Source organism: Montipora foliosa, chromosome 3 (assembly GCF_036669935.1).
Source record: "Montipora foliosa isolate CH-2021 chromosome 3, ASM3666993v2, whole genome shotgun sequence".
Taxonomy (NCBI): domain Eukaryota; kingdom Metazoa; phylum Cnidaria; class Anthozoa; order Scleractinia; family Acroporidae; genus Montipora; species Montipora foliosa.
In genome coordinates, this window is record NC_090871.1 from 26,950,790 (window position 1) to 26,966,000 (window position 15,211).

Below are 15,211 nucleotides of genomic sequence, written 5' to 3' on the forward strand. Positions count from 1 at the left end.
ATATGCTATAATTAAATACTGGATACAGGTATATTAATGAACGGGAAGTCAACTTGTATAATTTGTCTTTGTAATCTTCAGACTAAGGTGAAGTAAAAATATAACTTTTTAAGTTAAATGAAAAATGGTCTATTACTTTAAATTTATTATTTTTATCCTCCATTACTATATATAGCTGGAACTTTCTTGAACAAGGTCAGGAAAATCAAGAAGAATTAGCTTTAAATAACTGTGCACATGTGGAACACACGGAACAAGGTTATAATGTATCTTGCTCCTGTAAAATAATATTCTAGCAAATCAGAAATGTGCTGGACACTACAAAAAAACATCAATTGTCAACCTTACAGTTGCCATCATGGCTCACTGACAAAAAAAATAGAATACAAATTTCAAATTAGTTACATCTTTTATTGTATGTACCTGAACATTTAATTCAGATCACAATCTTTGGATTGGGTTCAAGATTGTTTTAAATTTAAATACAAAAAAGGCTTTTAAAGATTTTAGGTAAACCAGAAAACTATGACAAGTCTGCAAAAAGTAATTCTCTAATACATCAAACCATAAACGTCCGGGACACAGAATTCGCTGCTAAGCTTGCATTTTTCCCTGCTGTACTGTACGTTCCATCAAAGAACTTCTTCAGGAAGCGTCTCTTACTCTTTGATGGCAACTAAAATAAATAAATAAATAAACATATGTTATATATACTTCAATGATCCAAGACCTGATTCCTCTGAATCAGTGAACGTATCAGTTTATTACAATTTAAGTGTGTGAAGAGTAGACTCATAAATTTGGCTCCCTTTACTTAGAAACATCAACCGTTTTCTCAGACACTAATTCGGCATTGAAAGGTGACAGCATTTTCGAGAACGAATCATTTGTCAATCGTATGCATGTAATTCGCCATTTGACCACTTTTATACCAAATCATTTACTTCACCAATTTGATCTAAAACTTCATTTTTCTTGTTGATTAAGGGTTTACCAATTTTTACTGGGCTATAGCATTTTAATATCCTTGCCCGAAAAATTGACTTGACTTGGTGTTCTAAGTATATTTAAAATCGCCATTTTGATGAGAATAAGGCATGAAATCAAATTATTCCCTTATAGTTAACGCTTACCTTTTTACTTGAGTTGTTGTTCTCGCCTTGGATCAGCATTCAAAGAGTAAAACTAACTAAAAATCACCATGAATTTTTGATCGTTGATACATACGTTTGAATAAAACCGCCGAAACCGCCGAAATCTGAGCTTGCACTGGTGACTGCTGACCAAAACGAACATGGCTCACTAGTTTCCAGTCTGGTCTCTCACGTGTTATCCAAGATGGCGGAATCGAGGTTTTTACTATCGTCGGATTCATGATACATTGAAGGAAAGTAAAGAAGATTCCGAGCGAATTCATACTCAAACAAATGTGGAAAGATACAGGTGATCGTTGACAGGATAAATTGCTGACTTCGAGTGTGTAATTCTCAAGAGTTATGCTTCATGTTCCTTTGAAATGAGGCCGATCATCAGCTCATCAAACATTTTATAATAAGGTAATCCGTTGATGATATTTGTCACAGTCTATAGAATGACCAGAATAAAAGCTTTCATTTTCATTTATCCGTGTCAAGAGTGATTTTATGGTCAATGTTTGGCCCCTTTAAAGGACACTGCTTAAGCTATGTAAAGTGAGAAATATTAAAACAGTGTTTAAGTTTTAACTCGACAAATATCACATTAACATTCAGACTTTGAATAAGACCAAATCTTGTTATATTTAACGTTGAAGTTAAGCTCATTTTTTCAATTAATTTTGGTACCTCTTGAAGCTTTGGTTTTGGTATAAATTATTATTAAAGATCGATTTTGAACTACTTTTTTGGTATGTCATTTCTCCGTACGATTTGAGCTACTTTTGTGATATCTTGGAAAGATGTGTTTTTGGTATGTCATTTCTCCCAGAGCTTACAAGCCACGTTTTTGGTTGTCCTGAGAGAAATGACATACTGAAAACATACAAGAAGGTAGCTGCATTATATATTTCGATTTTGCTTTAAGATATGTAGCTACCTTTTTGGTATGTCTGTAAGGTATGTTTTCAGTAGGTCATTTCTCTCTTAACAACTTACCTACTTTTATAATATGTCACTAAGATATGTTTTTGGTATGTAATGCCCCTTTAAAAAAGTAAGTACTTTTTTGGTATGTTTTTAATGTATGTTTTAGGTATGTTTTGAAAAAAGACATACCTAAAACATACTAGAGCCACACAGAACATACCTCAGACATACCTCAGACAAACCAGAAACATACCCAAAATTTCGTGTGGGCAGGCTCAATGTGTAATTGGGTTGTTCCAGAAAAAATCCACACCCCCCCGACGGATGGGATTCTGGAAATTCTCGCAGGAGGGGGGGTCAAGGACCCTGGAAATCCAGGCGGGAGGGGGGGTTGAACTCGAAAAGTCTTCTGCAGGGGTCATCTGAACCGATAGTTCACGCGATTCGAAGGTTTAGTTCGGCGACAGTTTAGCGCTCTCAGACCCTGAAAATAGTAGAAATATTTTGTTCAAATATTTCTCACCTGACATAAATGATAATCTAAGTTCATTCGCAAGTCGTTTTATAGCAGAAAACGCGAACAAGATACTAAAGAAAGAGGCGTCGCAACAATATTGCAACGAAGAGTTTGAAACGCCTGACACGTGTTTACTCGTTCCGGGACCCAGCGCGCCACCGTTGTTTCGTGTAATGATCATACTAGTAAAGAAAGTAAGCAATTGATTTACTTTCTATTCTTTAGGGTTTGTTTTAGTTTTTCATCTAGGTCTACTATTATCAGCCTAGTCTGCCTGCTCCTCAGTTTTTTAAAACTTCAGCCGGATTCCCCTCTTAGTCGTAAAAGGAGGAACGTTAAATTCTAGCGTCTTTGTACCAAGGTTTACACGAGTTTGAACTTTCCTTCCACTGCAGATTAGAACTACAGGCTCTTGAAGGTAGGATATGTGACTCAAATTATCCAGTCTTTAAGATATAAAAGAATTTGAACGATAAACAAGTTTAGAATCGTTTTTCAAAAGATTTTGATCATGTTTGTTTAAAAGTTCTCGATCTTGAGTGGACGAGACTGACGCATGTCTCCAAAAGGAATGACTTTTGAACTCGTTTGTCATGTTCTCTACTAATTATTGTATTTACTTTTGGACCATATTTAGCGCAAAGAAAGAACAAGGGAAATTGATTTTTATGAGCTAACAATGTATAAACACTCATTCGCGTTTTAGCATTTTCGCCCCTTTCTTTTCCTAGTTCCACACAACAGAATTTTTATATAATTTAGCCAAAGCTTTAGAAATTAAAAAAGAACATCTTCTATAAGTGATTGTGCTTATTTTCTATTAAAAATAACTTAAATTTAAGCCTAATATTTTTTCCCCGGAAATCCAGGCAGGAGGGGGGGTCATTTGTCTTGGAAATCCAGACAGGAGGGGGGGTCTTGGGCTTCAGGAAATCCAGGTGAGAGGGGGGGTTAAAAAACGACCCCATCCGTCGGGGGGGTGTGGATTTTTTCTGGAATAAGCCATTGTGAGGTTTTATTTTGTGGATCTTAATATTGTTTCCAGATTACACATACTGCACGCCTCGATTAGCATTGCTATATATGTGCAGTGTTCATTGTAAAATTTATCTGTAATTTTTGAAAATAAACTTGAAACTTGAAACTTGTATGACTATTCCACGACATGGATGATGACAGTTGAAGTTGGGGAAAAGAGCAATGGCCAGGGACACTTGATCATGACAATTTGTGATTGAAATCTGTGTACATTTAATTAGGGGCATTTCTAGACATATCTCACAGATCAAATGCTCAATTAATTTTGACATTTTATAATAATCAATTTAAATAATCATAAATGTACCTTGGCTGTTCTGTTGAAGATTCTCTAGAAGTATGTTCATCACTGTCATGGTTGATGCTCTCCATAAAGCTCTTGAAAGTCAAAAGAATTAAAAACAATTGATAATAATATTATTAAATAAATACATCTTATTAGATGCTTTGGTGTGTAAAGCATCGCCGAATATTTTTACAAGTTGTGTTGTATTTTGATGAGCCCGCTAGGGCGAGTGAAAAGACAAACAGTTGGATAATAATGAAGTATTACACAAAAGACAGCAACTTAAATTCATTGAGATCCAGTAATACAGTAGATCTGAAGTGCTTTTCATAAACTATGCATTTTGACTTCATCAGTTCTGTGATCTAATATTAATTTACACTGCAACATGGAATCTAGTGGTAGCACTCGACTGAATGTTAAATTGAATGGAGACTACAATAATATATAAATTCATGTACCTGTAACCATCTTTCAGAATCACTTTAAATTAAAGTGGCCCACTTCTACACATACAAGTAACCTACATGCAAACATCTGGGAAGGTTCTGCCCAGCTAGCCAATTGGCTTGGGTGCATGCCACGCCAGCACGTACAATATCATTGATTCTAAAGGGACTTTCAGAGGTTGAACTGATATTCGCATTATTATATTAAACTGATAATTACATAATTTTTATTTATCAATCTTTCTGCATGATTATTACAATTTCACAAGTCTCGTTGAATGCACTATTATACCTATAAAAATTATTATTAAATTTTCAACCTCGGTGAATGCATTTCTCGTGCTCTGATTGGTTCACTAAATCTCGGTTATCAGTTTGACCCAGGCCTATATGGCAAATAATTGCAAGCGCTATTCCGCTGCTAAGCTAAAATTTTTTTCGCTGGAAAGCGAAGTTTCTCTGAAGAAAGCAAAAAAAAATCTTTTTGTGGGAAGTTTGGATCAATTTTGATGTTTAGAAGTACATGAAAAGGTATTAAGAAATGTTTTTGTGATGAGCCTGCATCTGTCTGACCACCCAGTTTTACACAACGCCGTGTCTTCATCAAGTTTTTTCCATTTCACTCAGATTTTCTCGCTTTTTTTGCAAATATTTCGTACTTACAAACTTTTGGAGTTTAAGGAATTTAATAACAAAATTCATTCCATTCGCACTTGTTGGATATCATTAGCCAACTCAGCGCTACACACCTCATTGGCTATTTACCATCTCAAATCCAACGTGTGCTCATCATGGAAAATATGTCAAGTCATTACCCATATTGTGCATAAAGATTCAATTTTTTTTTTTTACTCCTGGCAAAATTCAATTTCAGTGAAACAACGAGAAATGAGTACTGTCATACGTGTACATGTAACTAAGGCTAATAATAATAATAATAATAATAATAATAATAATAATAATAATAATAATAATAATAATAATAATAATAATAATATAATACAGATACTGTATAAATAGTGCACAAAATATAAAAAAACCATGAAAACGCTTTCTTCCTCATGACTTTGATGTTTTAATATTCGCTTTTGCAGTTACACAGACAGATTATCTAGTGCAGAGTATTTAAATCAACTCAAGTGTTCCTTGTTTGAAACAGGATTTTTAATTAATCATCATGGAAGGTTTTCAAAGAAACATCTTTAAATGACCCTGATAAGACTGAATGAGCTGTCTAACGGTAATTTAATTCCTTGACAAGATCTTGAGGCTTCTTATCAATGCTTTAAAGAGGATCTGCAGATGGCAAGGATCTTTAGGGATTTTGGGCAAGAAAGTGGAAGATCTTCAAAGATCTTTAATAGCTAGAGCATCTTTGAAAGGATCCAGGAGCCCATTTCTCGAAAGTCCAATAAAACTTTATGGGCCATTTTTGGGTGTCACAATTCCCTTTGTATCTCAAGAACGGAGATGACTTATTAAAATCGTCAAACTTCACAGTCATTTGTCTTTTTGTTACCTTGAAAACATGTTAAAAGATCAGCTTTCCAAAACAAGCGGTTGACAGTTTCACAAATGGCATTTAAAGACTTTTGAGAAACGGGCCCTGGAGGAATCTCGGCTAGGATCTATCTTGAGTAAGATCAATCCTTGAAATAATATCTTTATGGAGACCTTCAAAAGATCTTTAGAGATCCCCTAAAATGTTTCTGCTGGGGTTAATTTACTCCTCAATCAGGCATCACTTGGCAGGGAAAGGTTTCATTTTCACTCCAAATTCTTCCAACCTGTCTTAATCTTTGTCTCTCTTTTCGTCTGTAAAAGTAAAGGCCAATCAAACACATTGTCTCACCTGATGAAAAAGCATCAAAGTAAAAAAATTAAAGACAACTATAATCATAGGTGCATGCAGGTGCTGCGAGGGTTGCTTCTTTTGTTTCTGACAAAACATGGTAAATCAACTTCATGAGAGTCATTAGAATGACTAACTCGATCGCCATCTCATTGATTGCTTGATTGATTCAGGTCAGTCTATCCATCCATCAACTGTTCCATAGGGAGCTTAAGATCTGGGACGATGACATCGACGGAAACGCCACAAAACAATGATATCATTGGTTAAAAGAGCACAAATAATCGTGCTACATGTGCGGCACAAATCTTAGCTCATACTTTTGCAGTTCTCTGCATCACGACAATGTGAAATCACGCACAATTTTAGGTATTGACAACAACATAAGCATGTAACAGAGAATCTTTCATTCTCTATTTTCAGTCTGAAACCGCTCCTACCAATTTATTTGTAGAATACTTCGCCCACAATGTATGACGTGAACGAGATGGAATAATCGCGAATGACTTGTACCTAGGAGCAAAGTTCTACATTGAGGTGACATTTTGAGGTCCGTAATAAGTCATGCAGTCAATCACAAATTAAAGAGGCTGCACACACAGTCATTGTAAATATTAAAACCACAAAATGATACAAAATGCAAAGAACTAAACTACAAAACAAACAAATGAACGCATCAAGCAGAGCTTACCAATAAACATAAGGCCTGTTTGAAACCATGGGTGGTCAAACTTGTGAACCTCATGCCCATGTTCATCCTTAAGTCCTTTGGATCTTGCAAAATTAACAATGTAAGTGCACAATTAGTTGGACCAGGGCAGTGTGCAATGGTGGTGGGCAAAACACTGACCCTCACTCCATGGACTACCCCAATGGACTACCCAAATGGACCAGTGCTTTAGGCTCTTTCGCATTGACCATGTCACATGTTCTTGTCAATCACAAAAAAATGGTCATAGTACAAAATAGATGCCAGAAATAGAAAGAGTGTGATGAAATTGGTAAGAATGTCAAATGTGTACTGAGAAAATAATTCGCGTACCACGTTTTTAGTGGCTACAACCGAAGGGTTAACAGACTGAGTTTCTCATTATTCGAAAGACCTTATCTTTAGTTTCCGTGCCAATGAGTAAGCTTCAACGAATGTCACTGTTGTTGTTTCTGTAACACAACATTCAAGCATGCCATGGCATTGTGTATACTTTCCTGTAATTTCCACTCTTTACACATGGGGTCTTAGTTTCCATAGTACCAAAACTAAGATCCTAGTCTTAGTTTTCGTAGGATATTTAAGCACAAATTAACCCCTGGCAAAATGTTGACTTTTCTTCCGAGGTATTCCTTGCACAATCTACCCTTGGAAAGTCCCTGATATATTGGTACAACACTAGGTATACTTTTTTGGTTAATATTTAACTGGAAAAAACATTTCAGCCTGGAAAGAGAAAGATGTCCGTTTTCCGAATTGTAGAGATAATCAGGGTAATGGGGACTCCACCAGGACCAATAAGACTGCAGTATAAAGTTGCTGCCCGGAAATTCTTGGCTGCAGTGTAATTCTCGGCTGCAGGAAATTTTTTTTGTCACTTCTCTTCTGCATGATATTTTTTTTACAGTCACTATCCCTTGTATGATTTTTTTTTTGTATTTTCCCCACCCCACCCGCCATCACTTTTCTAATGGTCCATCCCTTATCGGGATTCCCATACAAATCCTTTTATTTTTTAGGCCATGCTCACACTGAGCTTGGGGTAGTACCTGACGTGATACATATAGAATGCATATGAAATAAAGAAAACAAAAAAGGAATTAATGCGCTTAACACTTATAATTAAATTAATGGGAAGAGATGTAGAATATATCAAAGCAAAATTTAAAAAAACGTACAGAATAAAGAAAATAAAAATCACGGCACGTTGTAATAGAGGCACTAGTTTATATTAAAAGCTGTTTGAATAGTGACAGGAAAGGCGCGCCATAGTGAAGGGTTCAAGTGACTGGTTGAGGGTTCAGTATTTTCTTCAAGTCATCATACATGATATTTTGCGTTAGAGCAAAAGAGATCATAAACACTCAAGCTACTTGGAAGACAAGCATTAATTTCAGGATCGTCAATAAAATTTCAAGTTGTTGGCTGCTGGAGTGGAGTCAGATGACCTGTAGCCGTCGCGTATTGCCACGCAAAAAAAAAAACTCGCAAAAGGCGAAATGCATCCATCTACTCACGAACAGTCATTCTGTGCCTTCTTTGATAGTGTGTTTATGGATCCTGTAAAAAGCATTCCAATCGCTAGTAATATCTGCCTGCTGGTCAAGGTAGCCATCTTTAAGAAGCAAGCTGGAGCTGGAAAAGAGCTCAAAATAATATCCTTACATACGGTGGGGTGGGGTTCCGTTATGATCAATCAATCAGGCAGCAGTATAAATCAGCCGGCCTAAGCTAATTTTACACGGCAGAGTGAACGAGACATAAAAATTGTAGTTTTTATGTTTGAGGCGAATGGCTGTCCCCCAGTAAAGTGAGTGCAATGGCCAGCAGACATACCGACTCATCCGTTGCAGCTATGACCAAGACTGTGTATTAATCAAATTAAAAAAAATCAGCCTGCAACAGCGTAGGAGCCCGGTTAGCTCAGTCGGTAGAGCATCAGACTTTTAATCTGAGGGTCATGGGTTCAAGTCCCATATCGGGCGACTTTCAGTTTTGACCATACTTATTTTTTTATTTTATTTTTTTTCTTTAGTCTACAACGGTGATCTAACGAAGACTCTTATTCTCTTAAAAAATATATTTTTTCTAATATTGCGTACTACTTTTAAGCAGTAAAATCCTCCACTGAAATGCTTTATAGTATTATTAATTTTTGGCATTCTTATTTGTGGACAAAAACCTATAACATTTCTGGGGTATTTCACTACAGTCACTACAAGGCAGCGCAAGTATGGTTCAAGGATCATCAACTATATTTTAGACTGCCAATTTCCTCTCATCCGGCAAACTCTTGGAACAGCTGATAAAGGCAATTAGCAAAAAGCGGACATGGAAGATTATTGGTTGTTCTTGGATCACTGACCAATCACAAACAGGCAAATTTGTCCCGCTGGTTATGGGAAGACATCGCCAACACCGCCATTGATGAGAAGAGCATCATGGCTTCTAGTCCTTCAACAAGAGACGCCGAGGAAGACGAATATATGAGGAAACTTGAGACAATTAGAGATATAAGGTACCGAAATAACTTTTGTTAAACGTTTCTGAATTGCACAATTGGCGAATTTAAGCTTTAATTCATTTGGCTTTCGACGTTCTGCATGGAATTCATTGTTTGATACGCTTATACGTATCAAAAATTGCATTCATTTTTATGAAAGGAAGTGAACGAAGTTTTCATGATTGGCTTGGTATTAGAAATTCGAAAAAAAGATCGGCCGATTTTTTTATTCGTAAATAACTTATAAGTTTACTCTTGTATTCCCAATTTATGACTGAAGATCAGTTTGAATAACTAAAAGAAAAAAATTAAATTAAAAGCTTTGGCTAGCTAGTGTTATCAGTAAATATTTCAAGCAACTACAAGCACTTAGTCTGTCTTATTCCTTAGCCATGCATATATACATAAAGATTCAAAATTGCGATCTTTGTAGCGATGTTCAATGCATTTTGTGAACTGTATAAAAAGGAGACAGCCATATGCTCTTTTTTGTTGGGGGAATTATGCAAATTGTATTCGAAGGAAACAATGTACCTAATATTTTTAAAGTCATTGATTACTATTATATTAATTTCATGAAAAGGAGAAACCTCAAAAAATAAATTAAAGATGCTACCGGCTCTTTTTTTTCATTTTGTTGAAAAAAAATTGGTATTATTGTTTTCTAATCTGACACTTCTGTGATGCAACCCTTTTGGCAATGATGTCATCAACAAAGGATAAGCATTTCAAAGGTATATCCCCACAAAACAGAGTAATTTGCTGCTTTCATATCTGGATTTGCAGGTTCCTTTTGACTTCAATTCATTTCACCTTCTTTGTACACTTCGGAATCACTCTCAATTTTTAGGAAAAAAACCTCAAACGAATGATGCTTTCATCAAACAATTGTAACTGCATGTATTTTATGTAAATAACTCGCCCTTCATATCTTTAATTTGTTTCAAATTTTGTAAATAGATTGTCTTTCATTTCTTTAATATAATACTCCACATTTGCATTTAAACAAGCTTTCTGCTCATTTACAATACGTGGGTTAAATAAAGTTACATAGTTTACTTAAACTAGCTTAATACTAGTTGACACAGAAGAACTAACAGAAGATGACTGATAAAATGGTAGCAAGAGTTTCAAGAATAATGTTTGAACTTTTAATTAATTTTAATTAAGAACTTGCATTTCATTCAGATTGTAGATGCAACAGCTATCAATTCCTACAAGAAATTCAATACTATTGGTTAAATGGGAGAAAATAATTATTGTGATGCATGTGTACCATGCAATGTATTACATTTCCTTGCCTCACACAGCCAAACAAAATGTGAATTGCTCAAAATACAGAGTTTTGACAACAATGTGAACAGTGAATTGCAAAATTATACTCATGATTGCACCAAGTTATATTGTGAAGAGTTATTTTCTTTCATTGGAATTGCTGTTTTCATTATGTAGCTCCTGATTTAGAAGTATATATTTTCCTTTAGCAAATCGAGTCATAGCACAACAGTGCTTGATACAACCAGTCAGTTTATGATTGCTCAACATCTACCTGTTTATGTACATGTAATGTATTTATCCTTCTGCTTGAATCTTTATGTGAGGTCCTCAAATTCATTTGGTAACTTGTTAGGGTCAAGACCTCTCAGTTAGACAAGTTGAAATCCCAGCTTATCCAAGAGTTAGATGTGGCAGAGAAGGAAGGCAAACTGTTAAAAGACTATAAAGCTGAAATGGAAGCCCTGCTTCATGAGAAAATGGCACATGTGGAAGAGTTAAGGCTCATTCATGCTGACATCAATTTAGTAAGTAGAATCACCTTAATCGTTGGATAGCTGTGAGTAGATTTGTTAGTAAACTCTATGCTTTTCTTTTAAAACAGTCACTCTTAAAAGATATTTTCATTGCAATTGAAGTAGACTACAAAACAGTTGGTTTTTATGTTCGTTTTTTTCAACTGAAGATACAAATTCTCACGTGCGCTGCATGCAAGCCTCACAATCAGTTGTCTTATTAAATCATGCCCATTGGCCATGTGAGGTGAGTGAAAAAACTGTAAGAGAAAGCATGTCTCACCACTCTCACTCTTCGTTTTCACCCTCGCTCTGGACCTTTCACTTGACGAGACACAAACGGCTGTCTTACAGCATGATTGAAGTGAATGAGGTCTTAAAAATATTTAAGACGAAGAAAGAATATTTAAAACTGAACAAGACTGTGTGCTATTAGGGCCTTAGTGTTTTATTGCAAATTTACTGTACAGTTCTGCATTTGTTCTGGTTGATCAACAAATTTATCTTGTGTGGTTGCTAACGAAGTGATCACCCTTTTTACAATGCTCCTTTGTGTTTGACAATAACTGAAGAGCAACTTTTACTTGAAATGACAAAAAATAGCCTCTAGCAAGCTTATTTTGCAGTATAAACTGATAGCAGGATTGCTCCTGGATAATACAGTTGAGTCAGCAAAGGTGATTTTTTTAAGAACTGATACCCAGTCAACCATATAAGAATGAAACGACCACTTGCACATTTTTGCCTGAAGACATCATTGAAGCTATTCTTTCTGGTAGCAATCATGAAAATTATTCAAGAAAATCGATCATTCTGTATATACATGAAAGGCCTGGACATTTATTATTTCAAGCACAAAGCTTATCATTTGTGTTCAGCCAAGGGTAACAATTTTACTTTTTTTAAAATAAAGTGATTGAGACACATGAAGGGGTTTATCTCACTAATGAAAAGCCAATGTTCATGATTGTATTCCATCAGATGGAAAATACAATCAAGCAGTCTGAGGCTGAGAGAGAACGAGGCCTGGAGACACTTAGAAGGTTACACGATGAATATAAACCCCTAAAAAGGGATATTGACAAGATGAGAGGATCATTGGGTCTTGACAAAGTTGCCAATCTTGATGAAGAAACAAGTCTTGCCGAGTAAGTCTGTAACAGTAGAAGCTAGCAATAGCTTTATCTGTAAAAACAGGCTGCCACTGACTTATGCTGCATGTACGATTAATAACTTATTGTTCTCTTAGTGGATGTGTGATATTCATGTAGCTCAGTCAGTAGAGCAGCGGTGATCTAACCCGAAGTTCGTAGGTTTAATTCCCACCCTGGTCAGAGTTTTTCTCTGTCCTTGTGTGGGCCCATTCCCATCAGTAGGGCTAACGCTCACATGCATGGTTCATATGGGGTTGATACTTAGCACTTCACATTACACTCTAATCATGCAGTTAAGTCTGTTCAAATAATAAGTGCTTCACGGCCAACGTTTGCAAAAACGTAATCCTTCCTTGTTTATTTTTTGTGGTCTGTTTTGCTAAACACCGGAGAATATGTTGGACAAGAGAACAACTGATTGAGCAGTTGATGAAAAAACTCTCACACGTGCTCATCTTCGATCAGTTTTATATTTGCGCGATTCAGTTTCGCGCAAATTATAGAGGACTTATTCGCGCAGCTTTAAATTTACAGCAAAATGCGGGCATTTCTGGCAGAATATTACTTGGAGCCTGAAAGAATCCCGACAGAAATTGCTCAGGATGATGATGAAGAAGACATTTTTGTGCTTTTTAACGTTATAAGAACACTTTAACTTAAGACATCATATGTGTACGCATGAATAAAACGATTGGTTTCCATTTCTAATAACTAGTGTCTCGTATTACACTAACCTTTTCGCGCGGGTTATATTTAGCGCAGTACTAAATTTCGCGGAATTGAGATTATGTGCTCCCACCACTGCACATACCCTTAACATACCAAATTCGTTGTTGTCCTTGTTCATGGTGGTTTTGAATTTAGAACACAACGATTACAAGTTTTCTATAGGATTCTCTAACGCAATGGTTTAGTCAAGCACATAGTGCAAAAAGCACAAAAACCAAAACATTTCCTTAGCACCCACAAACCCGTAGGAGTCCCCTGTCGGTGATATTGTAACGATGGCACTCTTATGTATGTGATCATGAAGTAGAAGAGTAAACTTCTCAGGTATCCATGAAGGGTTAATTAACCCGGGGCCCGGCCGGGCTTCAACCCCAGGGCTAACCGACCCCGGCTAATTAACCGACCACATCCTGAGGCTGTTGTTTTAGTTGCAAAGTGACTTTCTGGATGGTAGCGTCGTGCAGGGTGTTTCTTCAAGAAATGGTTGTGTGGCTATCGGCACGCTAACGGTTTCTCTTATTTACAGGTTTCTTGAACGTGCTCCACCTGGTTGGAAGCCGGAGCCACAGGAACCCCCTCCTCCTCCTCCCGTAGCGTCGCAGTTAGCAGCAGCAGCAGCGGCAGCCCAACAGCTTGTCAACAAACGAGGTCCCCAGGGAGAGAGGCACTTTCGACAACAGCAACCACCACCCATGAAGGCATGTTTGTCATGTCATCAACAGATTCATCGGAATGCTCCTATTTGTCCACTGTGTAAGGCCAAAAGTCGTTCAAGGCACCCCAAGAAGACCAAAAGAAAGCACGAAGATTAACTTGGTTGTCAGCTTTTGTGGGTCACGATATCCCCTGCCTTGGAAAAAGAAAATGATAACTCCTTTTTTTCTTATTCTTCTTTCAACTGTTTTGCCCAAAAAGCCCCGGCTTATATCCTTATATGATTCTCTTTGAATTAATAGTATGGGACGTTAAGGAACCCACTCACTGTTCGATAAGAGTAGGGGACGTAGTCCCCGGTGTTGTGGTCTGACCTTATCTGGACGGGGGCACCTTTCACTTCCATAAAATTAATTGTAAACTGCGTAACAAGCAGTCTGGCTAAGGTCCCCCACAAAGTATTGTAAATTAGTCCTGAAAAGCCCCGTGGGGAGAGACTAATAGCCTAACTTCACTTCACTTCAACTGTAATCCTTCCCCCGCTCACGGCTAAAAGATGCCTCGTATATTTATTATGAGATTTTCAAGGGTGAGACGATTGAAGAAGATTCGTTAGTAATGTAAAATCATGGTGCTTTGAGAGGTTGTCAAACCAGAAAATGAAAATAAATTGTTTGAAAAACAATCTGAACATCAAGTACTTCGTATCGGTAAAGAAGGCTGTCGGGTAATCTGTCTCCCCGTTGCCGTGACGGAACATACTGATGTTGTCTGTACATAGAGAATGTAAAAGGATATGTGAAGTTAGTTTTTGGTTATAGTTCATGTGCACGAATGGTGGCCAATTTATGTACGTACCCATTTCCGATAACTACTCAATATTGTGTTCTTTGAAGTACTGATGACTTGGAAAGCATTTGCTACTGTGAGGCAACGGACGAGAGCAACTTCAGAACGAATGATGTCCTTATGAATACAGGTTAAGGGGGCAATCTCATGCTAAATTTCCTGTTGTGTACTTTTTCAGGTCAAAACTGGATAAAAATCTAATTAACTGCTTTAGCTCACACATACAACATTTCTGATAACCCACTGACAAGATATGAATTATATTTATGGCACAAGTAACTATTTGTGTTTAATTTTTGGTGAATTTCTGAAGCCACCGTCTCCAAACTTTTATCAATCCCATTTCCATCCTCTCCATCCTTGGCTTCCAACAACAAAGAAAAGCTTTAGTGTACTTCAACGGTCATTGGCAACAAAACTGCAACATTATTTTTTTTTTGGTCTTAATTGTCTTCTAGTGTTTTGAAGTCTGACTAAAATAGCGTGTGTGACACTACCCCTACTTACTGTGTTGTCATGGCAATGTGCTATTGGTATGACAACATTTTTTTCAGAAGCCCATCCGGATATACAAAACCGAGTTGGCCAGGTTTCATGGGGCTTGGGCTACCTGTTCAC

At 36.8% G+C, this 15,211-nt stretch overlaps 2 protein-coding genes and 1 non-coding gene across 3 annotated transcripts in view; 2 read left to right on the forward strand and 1 right to left on the reverse strand.

Annotated features, from left to right (window-relative positions):
- LOC137997202 (solute carrier family 35 member F6-like) overlaps positions 1-8,713 on the reverse strand; it is a 26,935-nt gene extending 18,222 nt beyond the window's left edge. The window contains exons 1-4 of the mRNA XM_068843066.1: positions 8,432-8,713; positions 6,897-6,979; positions 6,141-6,205; positions 3,926-3,996 (exon numbers count right to left, since the gene is read on the reverse strand). Of these exons, the coding sequence (XP_068699167.1) occupies positions 3,926-3,996; positions 6,141-6,205; positions 6,897-6,979; positions 8,432-8,529 (317 nt within the window). The 5' untranslated portion in view covers positions 8,530-8,713. The remainder of the gene's footprint in view (positions 1-3,925; positions 3,997-6,140; positions 6,206-6,896; positions 6,980-8,431) is intronic.
- A 113-nt stretch (positions 8,714-8,826) lies between these two features.
- On the forward strand, positions 8,827-8,899 carry Trnak-uuu (transfer RNA lysine (anticodon UUU)). The gene has a single exon. It is a non-coding gene; the product is annotated as a tRNA-Lys (tRNA).
- Positions 8,900-9,296: 397 nt separating this feature from the next.
- LOC137994677 (zinc finger C4H2 domain-containing protein-like) lies at positions 9,297-14,431 on the forward strand. Its single transcript, XM_068840278.1, has 4 exons — positions 9,297-9,432; positions 11,048-11,219; positions 12,189-12,355; positions 13,617-14,431. Exons 1-4 carry the CDS (start codon positions 9,356-9,358, stop codon positions 13,900-13,902), a joined length of 702 nt encoding a protein of 233 aa, XP_068696379.1. The 5' UTR covers positions 9,297-9,355; the 3' UTR covers positions 13,903-14,431.
- The last annotated feature ends 780 nt before the right edge of the window (positions 14,432-15,211 follow it).